The sequence below is a fragment of the Balaenoptera acutorostrata genome, chromosome 11 (genome assembly GCF_949987535.1).
Source record: "Balaenoptera acutorostrata chromosome 11, mBalAcu1.1, whole genome shotgun sequence".
Taxonomy (NCBI): domain Eukaryota; kingdom Metazoa; phylum Chordata; class Mammalia; order Artiodactyla; family Balaenopteridae; genus Balaenoptera; species Balaenoptera acutorostrata.
Genome location: NC_080074.1, coordinates 94,835,023 through 94,860,450, shown reverse-complemented (window position 1 = coordinate 94,860,450; position 25,428 = coordinate 94,835,023). Strand labels below are relative to the sequence as shown.

The window sequence follows — 25,428 nt, the reverse complement described above, 5'->3', positions numbered from 1 at the left end:
AAAAGTGCCATTGGTAGTTTGATAGGGATTGCATTGAATCTGTAGATTGCTTTGGGTAGTATAGTCATTTTCACAATGTTGATTCTTCCAGTCCAAGAACATGGTATATCTCTCCATCTGTTTGTATCATCTTTAATTTCTTTCATCAGTGTCTTATAATTTTCTGCATACCGGTCTTTTGTCTCCCTAGGTAGGTTTATTCCTAGGTATTTTATTCTTTTTGTTGCAATGGGAAGTGGGAGTGTTTCCTTAATTTCTCTTTCAGATTTTTCATCATTAATGTATAGGAATGCAAGTGATTTCTGTGCATTAATTTTGTATCCTGCTACTTTACCAAATTCATTGATTAGCTCTAGTAGTTTTCTGGTAGAGTCTTTAGGATTCTTTTTTTTTTTTTTTTTTTTATTAATTAATTTATTTATGGTTGTGTTGTGTCTTCGTTTCTGTGCGAGGGCTTTCTCTAGTTGTGGCAAGCGGGGGCCACTCTTCATAGCGGTGCGCGGGCCTCTCAGTATCGCGGCCTCTCTTGTTGCGGAGCACAGGCTCCAGACGCGCAGGCTCAGTAATTGTGGCTCACGGGCCCAGTTGCTCCGCGGCATGTGGGATCTTCCCAGACCAGGGCTCGAACCCGTGTCCCCTGCATTGGCAGGCGGATTCTTAACCACTGCGCCACCAGGGAAGCCCCTCTTTAGGATTCTTTATGTACAGTATCATGTCATCTGCAAACAGTGGCAGCTTTACTTCTTCTTTTCCGATTTGGATTCCTTTTTTTTCTTTTCTTCTCTGATTGCTTTCGCTAAAAATTCCACAACTACGTTGGTGAGAATGGACAATCTTGTCTTGTTCCCGATCTTAGTGGAAATGGTTTCAGTTTTTCACCATTGAGAACAATGTTGGCTGTGGGTTTGTCATATGTGGCCTTCATTATGTTGAGGTTAGTTCCCTCTATGCCTACTTTCTGGAGGGTTTTTATCATAAATAGGTGTTGAATTTTATCATAAATAGGTGTCAAAAGTTTTTTCTTCATCTATTGAGATGATCATATGGTTTTTCTCCTTCAATTTGTGAATATGGTGTATCACATTGATTAATTTGCATATGTTGAAGAATCCTTGCATTCCTGGCATAAACCCCACTTGATCATGATGTAGGATCCTTTTAATGTGCTGTTGGATTCTGTTTGCTAGTATTTTGTTGAGGATTTTTGCATCTATGTTCATCAGTGATATTGGCCTGTAGTTTTCTTTCTTTGTGACATCTTTGTCTGGTTTTGATAACAGGATGATTGTGGTCTCGTAGAATGAGTTTGGGAGTGTTCCTCCCTCTACTATATTTTGGAAGAGTTTGAGAAGGATGGGTATTAGCTCTTCTCTAAATGTTTGTAGAATTCACCTGTGAAGCCATCTGGTCCTGGGCTTTTGTTTGTTGGAAGATTTTAAATCACAGTTTCAACTTCAGTGCTTGTGATTGGTCTGTTTATATTTTCTATTTCTTCCTGGTTCAGTCTTGGAAGGTGGTGCTTTTCTAAGAATTTGTCCATTTCTTCCAGGTTGTCCATTTTATTGGCATTTAGTTGCTTGTAGTAATCTCTCATGATCCTTTGTATTTCTGCAGTGTCAGTTTTTACTTCTCCTTTTTCATTTCTAATTCTATTGATTTGAGTTTTCTCCCTTTTTCTCTTGATGAGTCTGGCTAATGGTTTATCAATTTTGTTTATCTTCTCAAAGAACAAGCTTTTCATTTTATTGATCTTTGCTATCATTTCCTTCATTTCTTTTTCATTTATTTCTGACCTGATCTTTATGATTTCTTTCCTTCTGCTAACTTTGGGTTTTTTTTCTCTAATTGCTTTAGGTGTAAGGTTAGGTTGTTTATTTGAGATGTTTGTTGTTTCTTGAGGTAGGATTGGATTGCTATAAAGTTTCCTCTTAGAACTGCTTTGTTGCATCCCATAGGTTTTGGGTCATCGTGTTTTCATTGTGATTTGTTTCTAGTATTTTTTGATTTCCTCTTTGATTTCTTCAGTGATGTCTCGGTTATTAAGTAGTGTATTGTTTAGCCTCCATGTGTTTGTAGTTTTTACAGATATTTTCCTGTAATTGATATCTAGTCTCATAGCGTTGTGGTCGGAAAAGATACTTGATACGATTTCAATTTTCTTAAATTTACCAGGGCCTGATTTGTGACCCAAGATATCATCTGTCCTGGAGAATGTTCCATGAGCACTTGAGAAGAACGTGTATTCACCACCTCAATTTTGGGTTGATTCATTGTCTATTCAGGTATTCCAGAGATGCAGGTACATCAAGTTGATTGTGGAGATTTAATCCACTGCTCCTGAGGCTGCTGGGAGAGATTTTCCTTTCTCTTCTTTGTTTGCACAGCTCCCGGGGTTCAGCTTTGGATTTGGAACCGCCTCTGCATGTAGGTCGCCTGAGGGCGTCTGTTCCCCGCCCAGACAGAACGGGGTTAAAGGAGCAGCTGCTTCGGGGGCTCTGGCTCACTCAGGCCGCGGGGAGGGAGGGGTACAGAGGAGGCAGGGCGAGCCTGCGGCGGCAGAGGCGTCGTGACGTTGCAGCAGCCTGAGGCGCGCCATGCGTTCTCCCGGGGAAGTTTTCCCCGGATCACGGGACCCTGGCAGTGGCGGCTGCACCGGCTCCCGGGAGGGGCGGTGTGGAGAGTGACCTGTGCTTGCACACAGGCTTCTTGGTGGCGGCAGCAGCCTTAGCGTCTCATGCCCGTCTCTGGGGTCCACGCTGATAGCCGCGGCTCGTGCCCGCCTCTGGAGCTCGTTTAGGCGGCGCTCTGAATCCCCTCTCCTCGCGCACCAGGAAACAAAGAGGCAAGAAAAAGTCTCTTGCCTGTTCGGCAGCTGCAGGCTTTTTCCCGGACTCCATCCCGGCAGCTGTGGCGCGCTAACCCCTTCAGGCTGTGTTCATGCCGCCAACCCCAGTCCTCTCCCTGCGATCCGACCGAATCCCGAGCCTCAGCTCCCAGCCCCGCCCACCCCGGCGGGTGAGCAGACAAGCCTCTCGGGCTGGTGAGTGCTGCTCGGCGCCGAGCCTCTGTGCGGGAATCTCTCCGCTTTGCCCTCCGCACCCCTGTGGCTGCGCTCTCCTCCGTGGCTCCGAAGCTTCCCCCCTCTGCCACCCGCAGTCTCTGCCCGCGAAGGGGCTCCTAGTGCGTGGAAATCTTTCCTCCTTCACAGCTCCCTCCCACTGGTGCAGGTCCCGTCCCTATTCTTGTCTCTGTTTTTTCTTTTTTCTTCTGCCCTACCCAGGTACGTGGGGAGTTTCTTGCCTTTTGGGAAATCTGAGGTCTTCTGCCAGCGTTCAGTAGGTGTTCTGTAGGGGTTGTTCCACATGTAGATGTATTTCTGATGTATTTGTGGGGAGGAAGGTGATCTCCGCGTCTTAGTCCTCTGCCATCTTGGTCTCCCCTGAACATTTGTTTTAAATAGTTTTCAGGATGGCTTTCTTTGATGTGCCCTCCTTGCTGAATTCCCAACTGAAAGATATATTTCTTTTTCTGCTCAACATTTTTGAGATATAATTCACATACAATAAGGAAGCTAATTTTAAGTTTACAAATTGACGAACTTTAGAAAATGTATGTAGTCATATAACTACCACAGCAATCATAATATAGGATAGTTCTGTCATCCTAGAAATGTTCCCTTGAGACCCTCTGTGGTCTATTCCCACTTGTTACAATTAATGTAGTTAAAAATATGATTAAGTTTAAAGCTACCATCTAGCTCTTATTTTCTATTTATCCCATCTGTTATTTATTCCTTTATTTCCTCTTTTTTTCTGTCTTCTTTTGAATTGTGTATTTCTTATGATTCCATTCTATAAACACTATTGACCTATTAGCCACATCTCTCTCTGTTTTTGTTCTTGCTTTTGTTTTTGTTTTTAATGGCCATTCTAAGATTTATAATATACTCATTCAACTTATCACTGCCTACCTTCAAATAATATAATTACATTTTATCAGCCTTTGTTCCACTGTACATATGTGTTTACATCCACTACCCCCTACCCTTGGTTGCTTTTAAAATGTTCTCTTTTTCATTATTTTTCAGGAATTTGATTTTGACATTCCTTGGTGTGTTTCCTCTGCTTTTTTTACTTGGTGTCTACTGAGTTTCTTGGAGCTGTGAGCTTATAATTTGAGAAAGTTTTTGCCATTATTTGTTCAAATACTTTCTTCTATCTCACCATCCCTTTCCTTTATTTCTGGGAATCTAATTATATGTATGTTAGATTGCTTGATTTTGTTTCAGATGTCACCGATTCTTTGTTTATTATTGTCTTTTTTCCTCTCTTTGCTTCATTTTGGATTGTTTCAAGTACTATGTCATTAAGTTCATGGTAATATTTTTTAGGATCTCATCTGATGTTAATCCTACTCAGTGTTTTATTATTTCAGATATTGTATTTTCCATCTCTAGAAGTTACAATTAGGACTTGTTTATAGCTTTCATTTCTGTCCTCAAAATGTTCATGTCTCTTTCTACCTTCTTAGGCATATGTAGCATATTTATAATAATTGTCTTAAGTTCCTTGTTTGTTATGCTATCATCTAGCATTTCTTGGTATGTTTCTATTGATTGATTTTTCTCCTATTTATGGGTCATATTTTCCTATTTCCAGCATTCATGGTAATTTTTGACTAGATGCTGGACATTGCAATTTTTGTTTTATTGGGTGCTAACACCACTTGTTTTATATATTTGAAAGTTGCTAAGACAGTAAACCTTAAGTAGTCTCACCACAGAAAAGAAAAGGTAATTATGTGAGGTGATGGACATGTTAACAAACCTTATTGTGGTAATAATTTGGCAATACACACATGTATCAAATATCATGTTGTACACCTTAAACCTGCACAATGTTTTGTCCATTATATCTCATATGAGTACAAACACAATATATAGAAAAAAGTCTTTTGACTCTTGAAAGAAAAGCAATTACCAAAAAGCAAACGTTGGTAGTGGTAGTGTGATACTAGCAACCCATCATTATTGTTCAAGAACACACGTTTCCATCATTAAAATACTGTGTGAAAAAAAACCAACTTGTTTATAATCTTCGTTTGTGGATAAACCTGAGGCGTGAGAGGAATAACTAATTTATATTTGTGCAATCTCATGTTCTTCTGTAATTACCACTTGGTACTTTTGTCAGTGGTTCTATGTTTTAACAGGTCTGGATTTGTATGCATATGTCTAAGGAAGATGCTGGCGTTGGTGACTGTGAATTTCACTTCCTAAGTGAAATTTGTTTGTTTGACCTAAGGTAGCATCCAGGTATCACACTAGGCCTCCTTAGGAGCGTGCTGTTAATGGGCACTGGCTGAGCTTCATTCCCCAAGTATAGTATGAGAGAATGAAAGAGACTATGTTTCTAGAAGAGGACATTTTAAAAACAATTTTACTCTGCTTTCATTTTCCCTACCCTTGTCTAAATGGACTGAAAATGAATTACAGCTAAGTTACCTACTTGGTCCTTTAAGATGTAATTACTTAAACTTGTAGTTTTACGAATTTTTGATATTTTTTCTTATTTCCAAATCCTTTATCCCTTTTCTTTCTCTTAATCCCTTCTCTCTGCTTCCCTTCCCTTTTCTTCCTGAAGAATGATACATGTGGCTCTCCAAACTCTTTTAATTACTAACTTACCATCACCTTTCATGTCTCCATCTTCTGGTTCCATGTTATTCCTTTTGCCTAGATATTTTCACCATCTTTCTTTCCTGGATAACTTGTACATACAGTTGGCCCTTGCACAACATAGATTTGAATGGCATGGGTCCACTTCTATGTGGATTTTTCTTCTCAACAAACATATTGGAAAGATTTTTGGAGATTTGTGATAATATGAAAAAACCTGCAGACAAAACTCATAGCCTAGAAATATCGAAATAATTAAGAAAAAGGTATGTCATGAATGCGTAAAACATGTAGATACTAGTCTATCCTTACATAGGCATTAGGTGAGTGATATTTAATATAAAATTAATAATGTGTTAGTTTTCTTACCATTTTATAACATTGTTTTCAAAAAATTACATTACAGTACAGTATACTGCTCTCTCGTAATTGAAGAAACTACCTGTCAGCCTATCGTCATGGGTAAGTGTTTTTTTAAAAAATGTAAATGTTTCCAATACTGTATTATGAATATGACTGTAATACTGTATGCCATACTATTATAACTATTCATTCATTAGTGTACAGGCTAGGCTATCGTGAAGCAATCATTTTGATTACACTAGGCTACCATAAAACATTCTTATTGCAGCTTCCTCGTTATCAATGCATGAAATAAATATGAATTTCTTTTTCACATGGTCTTTCCATTTTTGACATTTAGTGTTAGTAATACGTATAACATCTACAGTGTTTTGTATCATATAAGACAATATTGCTGTAGGTACTGACAGATGATTCATCTTATAAACCGATGATGTAAACTTGTGGTATTGATAACTACAGTACAGTATTGTAAAAGTATTTTCTCTTCCTTATGATTTTCTTATTAACATTTTCTTTTCTCTAGTTTACTTTATGTAAGAATACAGTATATAATGCATATAACATACAAAATATGTGTCAGTCGACTGTTTATGTTATTGGTAAGGCTTCTGGTCAACAGTAGGCTATTAGTAGTTAAGTTTTGGAGGGAGTCAAAAATTCCACACAGATTTTCAACTGCGTGGAGAGTCGGTGCCCCTAATCCCCCGCATTGTTCAAGGGTCAACTGTATTCTTCAAGGTTCAGCTCAGAAACCATCAAATGGACTAATGTGTCAAGTTACATGCCCAGTTTATCTGTAAATATTTGTTCATGAATGAATGAAAGCATAAATGAAACAAGTCTTCCCTAAATTTTCTCCTTCCTGTGTTTTCATCCCCACAGCTCAAGAACAAGAGCCATATCTCAGCCTACTAATATACCATAGTGGATCATAGTATGGGCTCTACTGTCTGACTTTGCCTCTCTGGGTTCAAATCCCGGCTCTGCCCACTAAATAGCTGTGCAAACTTGTTTTCCCTTGTGGCTCAGTATCTTCATCCTTACAACTGTGATCATAATACTATCTCTTGCATAGGGGTATTGTGAGAATATGATGAGATAATACATAAGTCGCCTAAAATAGCACCTAAGCACTCTAAAAATGTAGTTATTATTATATTCAAGTGGTTCCAATTACCTGACCCACCTCCACAGGACCTTCACAAGAACAGACCTGTTCAGGTGCTTCTTTTCTATATCACATTCACTGATTCGTCAGCTCTGCAATCCAACAATCTCTTGAAGTCTCTCCTAAAATTACAAACTTTTTATATTATCACAAGAAAGACTGCCTGAATGTGACCGAATGTGAAAATTTTGCTTTTTATTATATTCACATAAAATAGTCAGTTACACTGAGTTGTCCAAATGCATTGGTGAATTAAAGCCTCCAACTCTTACAAATTTTTATACATATATCTATGCATTTATAAATACACACATATGTAAAAGATATATATTTTCTTCCAAAATAAAGTGCCCAAATCTTGATATATGGGGGCATAATAGGGAAAAAAGAAACGTAAAGCTTTATCAGTTATAGACTGTACTTTCGCAATATAAGAATCTATTTTATACTCATTTATTCGGGTATAGTGAACTCTAATCACTCATTCTTTTCTGAATTCTCCTAAGTGAATTAATTTATCTGAAATATTAGAAGCCACGTAGCCAACTTAATGAATCAAAGGATGATTCTTCTTACTGTGCCTGCCACAAAGCCTGGGATCCCCAACGGAAGGGTAGTTAAGCCTCATTCTTAATTTTCCTGTTGCTTTGAATGTTGTCTTTCTTCTAAGATGATAAGCAGAGAGAGAAATGAACCAGACACCTCTAATTCCAAATCCTCTATTAGCATTCAATAAAGTCAGGGCTTGGTGAAAAGATTCCTTTCGTCTTTGCATTGCCCTGGGCTTGGTGAAAAATGGTCCAGGAGGATTTGAATTGAGGGGTCCTGCTGCCTTTGTTATAATTAAATCTTGTTGGAGCCACAGAAGAAGAATTAGGGTGCAATGATCAATAGATCAAGGAGAGAACCAACTCAAATTGAAATGAAACTCTCTATGACAATGGAAAACTTTGTGAGAGCATGTTTTAATTTAAGAACAAAACAAGGGTTAAAGAAAAACTAGATGATTTAAGATAATTCAGAAAAATCCTCACTTCAAATAGAAACTAAGGCTCTATTCCCTGGTCCAACATCTTAGGTACTCTTCCTGTGTTCTCACTATATTTTCTATTATCTTAGACTTTTAGGGTGATCATTTGTAGACTTTGACAAGGAATGGAATTTAAAAATGCCTTTGAAAAGACTTCCACCTATCGAAGCAAGGTGAAGATGCCTAAAAATAGCTTAATATGAACACAGCCTTTGCAGAATCTGGTGATTACATGTTCAAACTGCAATAGAGCATATTTTATTCAAGCAGGCAAAAGAGAGATTGTCAGCACTGAAATTGCATTAAAACACTCTGTAACTTCCCAACATATGGGAGGCTGGGACCAGTGGGAAGGCCAGATGTTTCCCAGAGTCAGAACAAGGAATGGAGTATTTTCTTTTATTTGGGGGGAGAAAAAGGGAAAAAGGGCAAGAAAGTGTTTCCAATTACCCAACCCACCTGAGCAGGGCCTTCACAAGAACAGAGCTGCCTAACTGCTGATTTTGGTGAGCATCTTGTTAATGGCTTGCTTGACGTGCGTGGTGGAGCTGCGTCGCCTCGTCTTGCCCTGGACCATCCTCCGGCGACGTACCTCTCTACACAGCTCGTAGAATATCTCGGTGATGTTCCCTTCCCCGGTACAGGCAGAACACTCATAAAAAGCACATGCCAATTCTGTGGCCAGCTTCTCCCCTTCTTCTGTACTAACCTGTCTGGAGTGGTCCAAGTCAGCTTTGTTTCCAACCAAGATGAGAGTCACATTCTTGGGCTTTTTGATCTCATCCAGGATGTTCTTAAGTGGCAGCACTTCCTCAAAACTTCCTCGGTCAGTAACGTCATAGACCAGCACAAAGCCTTCCCCCCATCGCATGTGCCCTTCCCTCTGAATGGTGTCTTCCTGTTGGCAAGGAAAATACGGCAGTCGGGAGACCTGGAAGTAATTGCCATGTATAGATGCTGCAAATGCTAACGGTGATCCCTTAATGACTATTCCTTATGTTCAGTGTCATTAAAATTTCTTGGTAGTCTGCCTGAACAAGCTGACCTTCTCAGTCAGTTTGGAGTAGAAGCATTACTTAGGGAACTAGACATTTTCTAACTGCATAGAACCTAACTTTCGGCTTCTAAATTTTTCTTGCCACATCATGGTGTGTAATCCCAAGAACTCTAAAGAAATTATACTCTTAGTTGAGCATATTGCCTCTGAGACTTTTCATCACAAATAAAGAATTGGCCAATAAGTAACAGACAAGTAGACCTTATCCCATCCTTTGAGATCAGAATTAGAGGCACGGCATAGTGGTTTTGATTTTTTTTTTTTTTAATTTTTCCTCTCTTCAGATTAGAGACAATTAGCCACCAGGACAGAAAAACAGTGAAAAATTGTATAGAGAGTCAAACTCAAAGCCAGGGGATTTTGGCTTCTTTTTCTATCTCAACACCCTCCAAATATTATGCGGTCCCAATAATGACAGAACCTCATTAGCAGTGATTCTCAAAGTGGGTGGTCCCTCCTTCCTAAGAAGGTAACATGTGTGATTTGAAAATGCATTGCCTTTATAGGCTCAAATGACTTCTGCAGGCAAGTATTTCCCTGCTGCCTCTCTTTAGAATCAGTGCTGGAAGGTGAGAGCATATATAGGGAGCAGGTAGTGATGAGAAGGAAAACTGTATAATTAGCTGCAAGTATATTTCTTGGATTAAATACCTTAATTCAAGTCTTCTTGGGATCCCAAGTAACTGAAAAGCACCATGAAATCCTTCAGCTACCTAACTCTCATTCTTAGTGGTCATGCCTAATCTTGGGAACCAAACCTACCTATGAACTTGTTTATAATTTCAGCACGACTGGCTACAAAACAAATTTATATTAGTTTCATTTTAAAATAAGTTACTATTGTTCAATGATGTGGCTCAATTTTTCAATCGGATGTGGTGAGGTCTGAAAAGAATATTACAGAAGGGATTCTTAAAATAAAGTATTCCCAAAAAAGATTCTAAGGTCATATAAGTTTAGAATATAATATATAGTAAATTTCTTAAAGATTCACCTTATACATAAGCATATTAAGGCTCTGAGAACTTCTCCAGTAATGATATCTGTTTAACTTTATCACAGCATTCCAATGGGAGTTTTGGGAGATCTCCCCAACTCCCCAAAATATAGGTGGGCAATTCTATTCTAGATGATATTATGTGAACGCTATGATATTTTCAAAACCCCTTTGGAGTACTGGGTAATTTACATAAGGATGCATATGCAAATAAGTTAATACTGTTGCAAATAAGTTAATATTGTATATAAAATAACTAGATAATTAAATTAAAAAGTCTTTAGGCATCATTAGTTAATTATAGGAAAGTATCTTAATTTTGTTCATATTATGCACATCTCATTTTTATTTGATCCAGAAAATAGTTTAGCTTATTCCTCATTCACCTGGCCAGCAGTATCTAGTATCTCCATGGTGACAACTTCATCATCAATGGTTGCTTGGTGTCGGTAGGTTGATTCTGAGGAAAGGAGCAAAAAAGACGGTGAAAAGGTAAATATGTGCATGATTTAATTTGATGCTTAGAATTACAAATTAGTCACAGGAGTATGTCTGTTTTTATAGCATAAGGGAATGTGCATCCTAGGAAGTCTTTGCCTCTTATTTTATTCTCCTATGAGGCCAGCTTCCTGATGTTCTCTTCCTTCTAGAATGAGGCCTCTACATCTTAAAATGAGAAAGTGATTCCTACAAGTGCATTCTACCTTGATACTCCTAAAAATCCAGTTTCTGGAATCATGTTAATTCCTGTTCCTGACAAGATGGCATATAGACAGAAGCTGTTCGTTTCTATCTAGACCTCAACCCTAGGAAGGTAATAAACATCAGAGGGAAGTGGGTGGCTAACCGTGTAAAAAATGACTGTGTAAAGCTATGAAGGACCCTTGCGGCAGTAGAAGGTGGTTGGACCCCAGTGACTGGGGGTTGGTGAGGAACAGTTACCCAACATAGAGGAGGGCTGGGCAGCATGGAGGAGAGAGGGAACAAAGCAGAGTTCATGTTGCCTCTTCAAGGTAGAAAAATGGCAGCAGTTCAATACCAGCCGGAGGCTGGTAGGATAATATCAGAGTAGTCCCCAAGCTCTGCTGGAGTCAGGAGAAGTTAGCAGGAGCAAGAGCACTAGGTGACTGAGTGTGCCCCTGAACATGAAATGGAAACCAGAAGTTAAAATGGTGCTGCTCTGTATGAAAACTAGAACAACTGTCATAAAGCACTCAATAAATGATTAAGTTGATGAAGTTCAGGTTGAAGAACTCTCCCAGAAAGCACTAGTAAATGATAAGAAGGAAAATTTGAAAGTAAAATATAAGAGATATGGATAATAGAAATAGACATGTTATTTTCTACTATAAAATGAGCCTCAAAGAGAGAATAAAATACATAGAAGGATGGAAAATATTTGAGGTTGTAGTGACTGAGAATTTCCCAGGATGGGAGGCATTGAACAACTTCATATCAAAAGGACTGACAGTATAGAATGGATAAACAACAAGGTCCTACTGTATAGCACAGGGAACTATATTCAATATCCTGTGATAAACCATAATGGAAAAGAATATGAAAAAGCATGTATATATGTATAACTGAATCACTTCGCTGGATAGCAGAAATTAACACAATATTGTAAACCAACTATACTTCAATAAAATAAATTTTAAAAAAGAACTAACGGGACACACAAGGAAAAAAGTCCCATGTCTCAACCTGTTACAACAAAATGTAGGATATCAATGACAAAGAGGAAAATTTTAAAGGATCTAGAGGAAAAAAGCACATCACCTACAAAATCATGTGACTCAGATTGAGCCTGGGCTTCTCATCAGCAAAACTGAATTCAAGATCCTAATGGAGTCAAGCAAAGCAATGAAACTACACCAAAAGCAATCCAGAATTACAGTTCTAGATAACAACAATATATCAGGTTGGAGGTGGGGGAAGAGACCAGAGGTAGGTTTGAGTGAGCTAATGTACTTGTCTTACTCCAAATGATGACATGATAAAAAGGAAGAACTGAAAAAAGTGAGCAAATTATTCAACTCAACTGTTAGAAGAGGAAAACAGACTAAATCCAAGAAGATATGAGGAAAGAAGTAAAAGAGAAAACAGTAGAAAAAATTAGATAAGGTTAACAAAACCAAAGCATGGTGCTTAAAAAATTAAAAAAAAAAAAAAGGTGGGTGGAGGAAAGGTAAAAATCTGGCAATACTGACTAATAAATTAAGAGAGAAGGTGCGATCAAACAAAATTTAGCACAAAAAGGGGAAATGATTACACATTCTGGTGAAATAGTAATAAAAATAAAATAATATTATGAACTGTATACCAAACAAATTTCAAACACTTGATAAATTCTGTGAGAGAAAAAAATACACAGATTGGTGCAATGAGAAATAGAACACAAGTAGATCAATAGTGGGTAAATAAATTTAAATGCTGATTGTAGATTTCTCTTTATCATAATGAAATAACTACACTCAATTGGCTTTATAGGAGATTGCTATTAAACATTAAACAAGCTGTTCTAGGAAAAAAAAAAAAGAATAGCTACCCATTACACAAACTCCAACAAGAAGTATTGCAAAAGTAATATGAAGAGAAAAGAGAAAAAAATTGCAGGCTAATTTTATTCTTAACATAGATTCAAAAATTCTAAATAAAATATTACCCAGTTGAATCCAATAGTGTAATAAGAAAAGTACATCATAAACTAGTAGAGTTTATTTCAGTAATGCAAAGTGTTTATAACTATTAGTGCAATTAACACGTTAAAGGACTAAAGAAAAAAAAAACACATGATTACCTCTATAGGTAGATCTACAGCATGATAAAATGTATACAAACTTAAAGTATATGCATATATAGAAAAATACTTTTTTCAAAAAATATGTAATAGCTAGCACATACTGCTTATCATTTGAACACGAATGGTTCTAAATGCTTTACTTATGTTAACTCATTTATTCTGTACAAATATTTCATGCAGTATGTATTACTATCAGATCCATTTTATGTGAAGAAACTGAGGCACAACAACATTTAATAAGTTGCTGAAGGTCACACAGGTGTTAAGTGGTAAATGGTACAGTTGAGACTGGAACCCAGAAGACTGGCTTTAGGAATTTAGGCTTTGAACCACTGTGCTAAGTAGCAACCATATTAGATTATGTACCTATGGGAAAGAGGAGGGCAATGATATCAGAAGAGGGGATGCAGGAAAAATAAAGTGAAATAATATAAAGGCTTCACATACACATGACATGATGCCAGGAAAACAGCAGCATGATTAACTTAAGTATTAACTCAATGAACTCAATTATTTGCACTTCAAGTACCCAAATCACTAACCAAGCAACTAACTAAAACCTAAAAGTTTCTTTCTCATCAGGGTAGCCAGTAAACCAGTATTTTTATTTCATTTCCTCTCTATCTGTCTCATGTTTCTGACTTTCATTTCTTCAGCTCATCAACTATTTTACAGTTCTTTTCTGACCACAGTTTTAAGTAACTTTGTTGTAAGTCAAATCTCCTACTCAAAATAGAACCCACAGAAAGGGAACTTAACTAAGCAGCATAAGCTAGCCAAGCTAGCCTTCGACCTGCCATCAGTCGTGTGTAATGATCATTGCCATAGGCATGGCCCATTGCGAATGTATTTTCCGAAAAATAAAATTATAAAATGAAGTTTTGTTTGTTTTTTTTTTTAGACTCCACATATAAATGATAACCTGGCAATGGACATTTAGGGTGCTTCTATATTTTGGATATTGTAAATAAATGTACAGTACAGGGAATATAGGCAATAGTGTATAATAACTTTATATAGTGTGTAATCTATAAAAAATTGAATCACGATGTTGTACACCTGAAACTAATATACTATTGTAAATCACTATTCCTCCATCTTAAAAAATGAAAATGGGATTATGTTCAATAGATTTTAACAAGTGTATTTTACGTTACTGTCCTTTTCCTATAATACGTAATCCTTATGTGGTATGTACAATGATTCTCAATTCTGAATCATTCCATCCCCCTACTCTTCTATGTTAAATGGGAGATTATTGTTTTGTCTAATTGAATGCTCTAAAATACCATTTACAGTGACTACTCATCTAGAAGTTTTCTCTCAGTTATTTCCTTTTCATCTTCAGTGCTCCAGTCTGAAGAGGAGAGGCCAGAGGGCAGCACACAGCTAGGATATACGCGCTTTTTGTTTCTCTCTCCACTGTTCTGCAGTGACCTTTGCGCTGCCTTCCCTTTGAAAGGTCTGGCATCAGCCCTGGAGCCTGGAAAACAGAGTTCTGGGCTCTAGCCCATCTCTTTGCACCAAAAGTTGTCTGACAGACAGGGACATTTTTCTCAGTTGCCCCCATGATAAATAGGATATGTATTTCAACCACAGAAGGTCACAGTAGGGGGGGAATAAAATATAGTGAAAATGGTATGAAGTTGTGTGATCTTTGGCTGTTTGTTAACCAAAACGGAAGCGCTGAAAGGCAGGAAATGAGGGAATGTTAGCCACAGACAGAGCAGCGGGTGACAGCAGTGATTTCATTTAAGCTGAACACTGGTTTCATGCCATTTGAAGCATTTTTTTCTTTAAGCCCCTTCTCTCTCTCATTAGGAACCCATGTCTACATGTAAAACAGTCGGAACATCGCTTACAGGGGCAAAACGTTGTACATCTGTGTGCTAGAATTATCCGAAGATAATTCTAAAAAATGTACTAAGTACTTTGGAGTGAAACTCTACTATTCATTCTAAAACATAAGAATAGATGTGTATGTGTTTGGAGGGTGAAAACACTTTTCTTTTTTTCATACTAACAGAGAATGATAATTTTTAGTCTTTTTTCTTGAATGGTAGGGAGAATGATTGTTTAAGAGATACTTTGAAATGAACCAAATATTGTATACTGTAAGGTCAATATTAGTTTCAAGATGGAATTAGGCATATTAAATATATATATATTAAACATATATCTGAAGTTCACTGTATATGAGAGATACATGATTTATAACCTATATTCATTACCATTTTATAAACAGAAGTATATTTTGTATACTAAAAGAAACTGATGCTCAAAGGGATGTTTTGTGTGATTAATCCTTTCACTAATTTAGCTCTTCTGCAAATTTCAACATATTAATATGGACATTTGGCTAGTACAGTAACAATGGCAGTTAGTAATGTTGATTTATGCTATAGTGGGAATTGTACTAACTGGAGTTCTACTGCTGGCCTAACCACAAACTAGCCATGTAATCTTGGATAAATTTACTTCTTTGGACTTGTTTCCTTATTTGCCAAATGACGATCTCAAAGTTCCTTGCTGTGCCAATATTAAATAGTTCTGTGAGTTGTCTGAGCACCTCTGCTTTAGTATCCAGTGGAGAGCATTTGTTCTGGGTGTGTCTCTCTCCTAGAATGAGCCTTTCCAAGCAGAGGGAATTGTAATGCAGGCAGGAAGAACCAATCTCAAAATCAAAGTGTCAGTGTGTCCAATATGTCTCCCACTTCCTACCCTCACTCTTGTCTGAGCCTTTACTAACCAAGTAGAGACACCATAATCCATTCAAACACAGAGTAGAGTGCCTCCTAGGTAGTAGCAGTCTCTCTCTCTCTCTCTCCAACTGCCCCCAACAAGCAGAAGTACACGTACACACACAACTGTATACGATCTAAGCCTTTGTCTGTGTTCTCTACCATGATCAGCATTTTCTGAAGGTAATATGACTCTCAGAGGTAGAGATTCAGTTCTTTTTTTGGAATCTAATCAGAACACAGAAGCTGTCCTGCACCCAGAACACTGCTGACACCTCCATCAATCAGGGCTTTTTCCTGGTTAGGTGGTCCAAGTCCCAAATCCTATAGCCTTCAGTGGTGGTTTTTGAATGCAATTCACAGACCAGCTCTGGCCTCTGACAAAGATTTCACTGGTCCATGGAGAAATGAGAAAAATTTAAGGAAAACTAAAATTGTCCAATATAAGGGATTTAACTTTTTTCTTGGATTATATCCTTCAAAACACTTGGAGGCTAATAATATTTCCTTCTTTTATGAAATGTAAGTGCCACCAGAATGTGAGTTTAATTCGCCCTCACCCTCTGAGCCTCCATCCCTAATTGGAATTCCTGTGATAGTTCTTCTCCTTAAAAAAAAAAAAAAAAAATTTGGGGAATCACTTGCTATTATAGTAGCAAGCATTTTCTTTATAGAATTATCTCAGAGCAATAGATATTCCCGTGTTGTTAACATGTTGAATGGCGTTCATAGTCTTCAGCTTCTCATGGAGCAATAATTCTGTTACAGGTTGAAAAACGGCCCCATGTTTTTGAGGAAGGCTGTGCATTCAGAATTCAAAACTGTTTTTTGCAAATATGCCATTTTACTTTCTAAGGTAGCTTTCCCTTTGGGTGGTGGTTTTGAAACTCTATAATAATAGTATGAAGTTACATACAGGAAATGCTTGGTTCATCTTGAATCAGATGGATTGGAAACTCCTGTAGGCTAGAACATTAGTGACTTCTAGTACATGAGTGTACACACCCACCCCCCCCCACACACACACATACAGTTTCCAGGGTGACTGAATGAAAGCCTCACCTGGGAGTGAGTCATCTGTCTGATACTCCTGAAATGACTCTTGTTGCCTAGCAGCTGCAATCCTTTTGCAGCAACACGGTACAAGGTCACTCAATAAAATTTCATTATTCTTAGTGAAGGAAGCCTGAGTTACAGATAACTGATGCAGGAGATTTCTATTAATAGCTGTCATTTTTCAGAAGGAATAAAACCAGAGGGAAAATGGTTCACCCAAGACTAATTAAAAAGTAACATTAGTTATTAGAACATATTCAGAGAGAGCTCAAAATTTTATGAGATCATTTTTTAGAAGCTTCATCTTTCGTTGAGACGTACTGGCACAGCTAAGTAAAATTAGTATTTTTCTATTAAACTCCCATAAATTATTAAGATTCTCAGGGACTATAATCTTTATAAAACTTAGATAAGTAATAAAAATATAAGAGGAGAGTAAGCATTTACTTAGGTGGGGCAAACAATAGATAATGAATGATTTTTTCAAACCAAGTGCATTTTTAGATCCACATATATCATCTTAAGATTAGATTGTGGCTATATTAAAACATGTCAAAAATTACTGATGTTGAAAAACTTTTTATTTAAAAGCAAAAACAGAGATGATTAATGAATGTAGAGACATGCTGTTCTCTTAGATTAAAAGATTAAATATCTTAAAGCTGTGAATCTTCTCAAAGTAATTTATAGTTTTAATGCAATTCCAATAAAAATTATGTCATGTTATGATAGAGTTTTAAAAATTGACCTGGAAGAATAAACTAGAGATAGTAGCCAAGATAATTCTGTAAAAAAGTAAAGAAGGAAGGCTTTCTCTACTGGGTTTCAACATGTTCTCAGGAACATACAATTATCAAAAGAGCGTGGTACTGGCATTGGATGTGAAAAGCAAATCTAGAACTGCATCCTCACGTACATGATCCCATGTATGAAAAAAAGGCAGCATTGGAAGCAGTGGGGAAAGGTGGGGATTGTTTAATAAATAATAGGAAGACAGTTGGTCAACTATTTGGAAAAGATGTTGGGTCTTCACCTTTTACTGCTCACTAAAATAAATTCTATAGATTAAAAAGTTAAAGATTAGGGGCTTCCCTGGTGGCGCATTGGTTGAGAATCTGCCTGCCAATGCAGGGGACACGGGTTCGAGCCCTGGTCTGGGAAGATCCCACATGCCGCGGAGCGACTAGGCCCGTGAGCCACAATTGCTGAGACTGCGCGTCTGGAGCCTGTGCTCCGCGACAAGAGAGGCCCTGATAGTGAGAGGCCCGCGCACCGCGATGAAGAGTGGCCCCCACTTGCTGCAACTAGAGGAAGCCCTCGCACAGAAACGAAGACCCAACCCAGCCAACGAAGACCCAACCCAGCCATAAATAAATAAATAAGTAAAATTTTTAAAAAAATAGTAGAAAAAATGTTAAAAAGTTAAAGATTAGATAAAATATAAGATCACTCTCTATCCCCTTCCCTGTTCAGTTTCCCTTTGTAATGCTTATTACTATTTGACATGTATATATTTGTTTATTGACTCTTCTCTCTTCATTAGACTGTAAGTTCAACCAAAGCCCATGTTTTCTCCCTCTGCCTAATGATTTATCCTCAGCACTTAGAATCATCTGACACATAGGAGGCATTTAATACATACTTGTCAGATGAATGAGTGAAAGCAATGAAAGGAGGCACAAGGGGAAAGAAAGCCCCCTTTTAAACTGAATGTGTGTAACCTTGTAGTGATAAACATAAAAACAAAAAACAAACCAGGAATCACCTTGCCCCACTTCATCATTCTGAGTAAGGCCAGCTTGGTCTGGGACACTGTGCCTGGTAATGAAATGATGTATGCCTCTCCTTCTTCATATGGATTTCAAAGACGTTGACCTTTACAAAACCAGCTGAGGTCCCGAAGCATAACAAACAAAAACTCAAAGGCTTAATTCAGAGTCAAATCTTAGCTTAATTTGGAACCCATGGATTTTCAGTGTTATTTTGAAGATGAGAACCAAATAGATTACAAATAAGTACTCTGCTTTGGACTATGAAAAATACACATGACGAATACCTCATCCGTTAACACTACTGCTACTTTCAAGATCTACAGATATCAATTTTTGCTGCTTCTTTTTTAGTTTTTAAATAGGCTTAAATCAGATTCATTGGAGAGAAGAGGGGGAGAAACATAGTTTATTTATACATTTTCCCAAAATGAGCATTCACAAGTTTAATATTACTGTTATCCTCTCCTCCCCATGCCATTCTTTCCCACACCTAATTAGCCACGACCGCTGCATGCTCTTTCTCCCACTAGAATGATGTTACGTTTACTGATGGAAGAGCATCAAGTTGTACCCATTTCCTTCTTGTCTCTGGTTTGACCTGATTTCATTCTACGCATTAAAATTCCACAGGGTTCTAAGCACAGATGGCATGCAACACACATCCATCTTCTTACAGGGCTTCTTCGCATGATTTGATAAAGCACTTCCCAAATAGCTGCAAGATGCTTAGAATTGTTGCAACAGAAAATGTCATTCTCTCTTTTGGGTCAAAACTTTGATCGGAGAGAAGGATGAAACAAAATTTGACCTACCGAGGGTGGGATCATATTCCCAGATGAACCGTTTGGTCAGAAATCTCACTACAAGAGCTGTGGAAAAAAAGAACAACATTTCAATCAAATTTGTTAATTTCCTTATAGTTCTTACCCTCATCAGGAAAGAGAAATAGCCCATACAACTATATGTGTTTTATGTTTCCTGGGCATATAAACCCAATATAAACCCGATATATCGACTTATGTTTATTCAGATATTTTTTAAATTTCATATTGTGGCCTAAAAATTGGTGTGACGTTTTAATGGTTTGTTGTGCATTAATGAACATCTTAGATTTGTTCCTTTAGTCACAGAGTTAAAAACATCACAATGTGAAAATGCGCACATACACAGTTTTTAGCAAAACAATGAATTTAGCCATAAAGCATTACAATATGGGTGTCTAAAGTTTGAATACTGATAATGATTGATAAAGACCAGTTAAAATGTGATGATTTTTACTGTAATGAAAAGATATTTGTATTATCAAAAATATTCAAAATTACAGATTTTATTCGTGAATCATTAAAGCTTCTCAAAAGTAAGGCCAATGAAGTACTTACAGTCAGGATGAGGATCTGGAACTATGCTATTCACTTCACTTGCATGATCTCCTCGACCAGCACTTCACCCCTGAGAGGCAGGTACTAGGATTGACCCCATTTTTCAGATAAGGAAACTGAGGCTCTGAGAGGTTAACTCATTTAACTAAGCTCACCTAGCTAGTTAGTGGCTGAGTCAGGATGTGAATTCAAGAGGCTGTTTCCGAAGCCTGTAATTTCTCCATTGTCTAAACTAAATTTAAGGCCAAGGCCATCTGGCTAATATTTAACTAGAAGGTGAGTCAGAAAAAGAGCGATGCTTGAGAGAGGTGGATTCTATTGTCCTTAAAAAACCGATGGGACACATGCTGAACATTTTCTTATTCTTGTATTATAGTTGAAAACAATGGTTTTTAATCTTTAAAAAAACTTTTTTTGGAGGAGAGTATCACAGACAGTTTAAAAATAGAATGTAAGCTTTGGACCCTTTCCCTGGAAAAATGTATATACACACAGTCTAGTATATAATTTCAGCAGGCTCACCAGCCCTTTGAATACCCTTGATGGTCTTCCTGGGATCCCACTGACCCTAACTAAAGAATCAATGTCTACTGTATTTTATCATTTAAAAATGTCTATTATGGTAGTTTTACTGAAATGCCCTGTATGTAGTAGTCTATAAAGATAATCCTTGGAGAAACAAGACTATTTAGTTGAAAGTCACTGTCAGTCTCTCCTTTGTCTGTTGCCTCTGTTAAGATCAACAGGGTATATACCCCCCCTACTGCAGTGGTTTATATGAGAGATCCCAGTGCAAATTGCAATGAAAACCTCATAAAACAGACTACAAGTAAACGTGGCTTGGCTGGAGACTGAAAGCAGCAATGTTCTTTCTAATTACAGAGTGTGAGGCTGGATTTGAGCCAAAATATTTGCAGTGCCTAAAGTAGCAAGGCCACTGACCCTATAATACTTCCCACAGTGAGTGTACTTGTGGTTTGATCTTCAACTTGCAGAGTCTGTCACTGTCCACTCTCTTGAGACTGTCTTTTTTTTTTTCATGTAAGAAACTGTAAGCCCTAGACGGAGATATTCTTCTGTTTTTCAATTGTCAGTGTTAGTAAACATGACTGCTTGCAGTATTCAAAGAGTTTCACATTTTGTCAGAACATGGAGTTTTAACTCAAAAGGTTGTGACCTAGAAAAATTCATTTATCTGGCATCTTCAGGCCATGAGCTATTAAAATTAACAAAATTTTTTACATAACTGAAGTTTGAAGTACCCCAGTTCCCAGACCATTTAAATTTAATCATTTCTCAAAGAAATCTTTATAAAATGTTTTAGACAGGCCATTGCCTTTCAAAACCAAGCATACCGAGTAGAACTAAATCACTCTTAAAACGTCTGGATCTTAGTTAAGAATCTTGATTAGTGCCCTGTGTAGTTATGTGGTGATACTTATAGAAGCTGTAGAGTCGTTGAGGCAAAACAATTCTAAAGTGCTAGGGCTTTTGCATATTTTTAATTTTTGGTTATATAAATATATTTTTTCATATACACGCATATATAATTTTTTCCTCCCTGAAATATCATGGCTTTCTCTTTTTGCCACGGTTTCCGAGACTACCTCTAATAACCTATCTATAAATGTACTTTGTTACTTTTATTATTCCAAAGATGGATAAGCCATATTAACAAGCTTGTTAGAATCAGATCAGATCATTGTCTAATATTGGAGTAAATTAATTCTGGGGTTTGGTTTTAAACAATTTGTTCCAAGAATATAAAAATGATTCTGGTGCACCTCTGAGTTATCATTTTGTTGTTGATAACGTCATTCCTGCTGACTCCTGGGTTTTGGGCTTAGTTTCAGATTGCCACCTTGCAATGGGCAGTGCTGCTCGGCTTAATCAATGAAATCAATCTACACGTTTTTATATTCTTTTTAAAGGGATCTACATCTTTATGTCATGGTTATTTTAACAAAAGAATCACACATTAAAAAAAAAATTCAATCTACTTCAAATGCAGTAAAAATCATCAAAAGCCATTTTGAAAAATGGACATGTCATATATTCATTTTTTGAAAACATGTTTTCATCTCTCACAGATTATTCATGGAAAAGACAAATGCGCTTTATATATTATTAAGTTTGCAATAATATCATAATGTAAAATTATTAGTCGAAAGAATGAAAATAATTTTACATCTTTGGAAATGATATCTGCTAAAGGCTCTATTGTTATTTAAATTGTCTGAGGCCCGTAAGTGACATTCACCATTTATTGATGTAATTACAAAACTTCACCAGTATTATTTCGTCCCTAGTTTTATTATAATTTTATTATGAAATATAATTTTCATATGGGATATATCTTACCAAGTCTCACCTCCTCCACCACGACTACTCTCATCACATGGTTTTACCTCTTAACGATAATACAATTGCTTTCTCAGTGGTGTCCCTATTTTAACTGCACCCCCCAGTAATCCCTTAAACTACTCTCCACACAGCAGCCAATGATTCTGTTAAAACTTAAACCATCTCTCACATCTATTCCCCAAACGCTCGCTGACCTTATCTCATTGAATAAGTATTTTTCGAGTAACTTCCTGTGCCAGGTTCTGTTTTAGGGGTTTGTAATAATCCAGTAAACAATTGAGACAAAGATCTCTGAACTTACCAAGCTTATATTCTTCTAGGAGGAGACAGATAAAAAATACATAACCATAAAATAATTAATTAATAATCAATTATTTAAATAATTTAATTAATAAAAAATAATTATTAATTAATAATTAAAAATAAACTACAATAGTCTGTTAGAGGTGTTAAGTGCTATCAGATAAAATAGGAAGAGCAAGGTAAGGGGGATTCAGCATTGGGAGATGAAGGTGTGAGAGTTGTTATTTAAGATTGGGTGACCAGGGTAATTCTTGATGAGAAGGTGATAGAAGAAAGAGATGAGGAAAGATATGTGGGGGGAACAGTGCTTCAGGAAGAGGGAACAGCCAGTGCAAAGGCCCTACAGCAGGAATGTGTGCTTGATATGCTCAAGGAATATTAAGCAAGCCAGTATGGCTAAAGCAGAATGAGCAATAATAAGTATAGCAGTTGATTAGATTATTTCCTGTCTGTCATGATTATCAATGTAAGCTAGTTTCCAACAAAATGGAAAATTCACTAAGTTGAACTTAATCAAAAGAAATATTAAAAGTGACATCAAGATAATAAATAAATAGGATAAAATTCTGTTTATAAGCAAGAGTTAGAAGGGAAAATTTCTATATTAAAATAGCCATACTATTTCTAAAGGTTAACAAGACTGGGCTAGTTTTTCAAAATAATTGCTGATGTCATTATCACGATGAGGCAGACATCTGAAGTACCAGCTTTAATGATTAGAATGATATTTTTAAATGAAAATTGATTGGATGTAATCTGTGCAATAAACCAACTTTTAGAACGAAATGAACTTTTCAAGGTAAATGAAAGCTAACACACATGATATTCTTATACTTTAAAAACATTTAAGAGATATACTCAAGAGAGATTCAGACAGAACTTTCAAAGGTTACTTTTTAGACTCATATTCTTAAAAAAAATCCTGTTATGTATGTCATTATTTTTCACTTATACAATCATGAAAAAACTTGATTAACAATCTGTATAATACAACTGTGTTGTAAGATACTTAAGCATATGAGACCCCCTAAATATTTGTGATCATTGTCTTTTTTATAGGTCTCTTAAAGATGTATCCTTATTATTAAAAATCTAGTCTTTTTGTCTGAAAGGAACTTTTATCTCTTTACTGATGCATAGTGAATGTGTTCTCAGTTAAAGCAGTTTCCAATTACCTGTCCTCTTCAAACTCTGGCTTTCTCATCTATAATATATGGATAGCAATATCACCTTGCAGCTCATAGTTGATTCTTTTGCTTCTCCTGGATCCTCATATACCTCTGCAACATGAATTTCAATCATTTCCCATAGCACTCCTTACATCACCCCACCGGACTGATTGTACTCCTTACTAACATCACGCATATTCATCTCTTAATGCCTCTAATCACATTGTTACTGCTGCCTTGAAAGTCCTTATCTAACTAATAAAATCCTAATCATCCTTCAAAATCTAGTTCAAATATAACCTCCTTTATGAAACCTTTCCTTTCTTTCTGTATCGGTTAGCAATTGCCATGTAACAAATACAACCCAAAACTCAGTAGCATACAACAATAAGCATTTATTATGGGAAAATTATCATGTGCTTATAGAGTCATGGTCAATTGATTATCTTGGGAAAAAATCCAGCTGAAAGTGTTTAAAATAGTTAGGTCAGAATTTTAGGATAGGAAAAGAATTTCTGCTTCAATTGAGAGTACTTCAAGGAACACTAATTTCACCTGCCCATTTTGACTAACTTTTGAACTTGCCTTTGATCCTGGTAACACTCCCAGTGAAAACCCTTAATTTCATATTGTGCTAAGATGGTGCTCATTATCTCCTACATTCATATCATAATGAAAAGTTATTATGAATATGTATTAAGTGATGTATATGGTTTTTATTCTGTAACCTGCAGGACTTTCATACAAAATATATTTATTTTTAAATTGTAAGACCAGGTAACTTTTAAATACTTTTAAATGACCTTCCACAAGAGTCTATTAAATTTAGAGCAATTATTTCACGACAAGTTTTAATTATTCTGTGAAAAACAAACAAAAACTTTTGTTATAGGAAAAGAAAGCAGATATGGATAATACTAGCATAATCAGAGTCCATTCTGGGTTGTAAGTATATTTACTGCCCGTTATCTGAATTATTTTTCCTATTTTTTTACAACCAAACTTCTCAATGTTTAATACAAGTGTTAAAGCTTAAAAACCATGAAAAAACATTATAATAAACTTACACGGTGTCCCAAATGTGAAACTTCTCAAAATTATGATGCATAGAAGATAGAATGTCTCTCTTTTCCTCTTCTTCCCATTTCTACTTCATTACACTACTCACAGTGTAACTACTTGGCCAGCAAAAAATGTGAAACAATGGTATACATTACCAAGCTTAAATGGGTGGCAAAAGTCAACACTAAATTGCTTTCAGTTTGAATTTTATGAGTGATAGGGAAAATGTCACAATAAGTAAAATATTTGAAAAATAATGAAAAAGAGAAAGAGGAAAGAGTTTAATACCACTTGGGAATGGTTTCCTCACTTCACTAAGCACAACCTCAATTTAAACAATATCATAAAAATTATAATGGGAAAACAGTAAGAAAAAAATAGTGCAGTTTTGTCGGTATTGTTATCCACCTTCCTTCATTGAGTGTGTGCTATCAGGTCAGGTGCTGTGCTATATCTTTACATGTATATGTTTACCCTTCATTGC

The 25,428-nt window shown here is 36.6% G+C and overlaps 1 protein-coding gene across 1 annotated transcript in view; it reads right to left on the bottom strand.

The window, feature by feature from the left end:
- Positions 1 to 7,416: 7,416 nt before the first annotated feature.
- Positions 7,417 to 25,428, bottom strand: part of RERG (RAS like estrogen regulated growth inhibitor) — a 105,208-nt gene continuing 87,196 nt past the window's right edge. The window contains exons 3-5 of the mRNA XM_007196027.3: positions 19,480 to 19,536; positions 10,682 to 10,755; positions 7,417 to 9,139 (exon numbers count right to left, since the gene is read on the bottom strand). Coding sequence (XP_007196089.1) covers positions 8,732 to 9,139; positions 10,682 to 10,755; positions 19,480 to 19,536 — 539 coding nt within the window. The 3' untranslated portion in view covers positions 7,417 to 8,731. The remainder of the gene's footprint in view (positions 9,140 to 10,681; positions 10,756 to 19,479; positions 19,537 to 25,428) is intronic.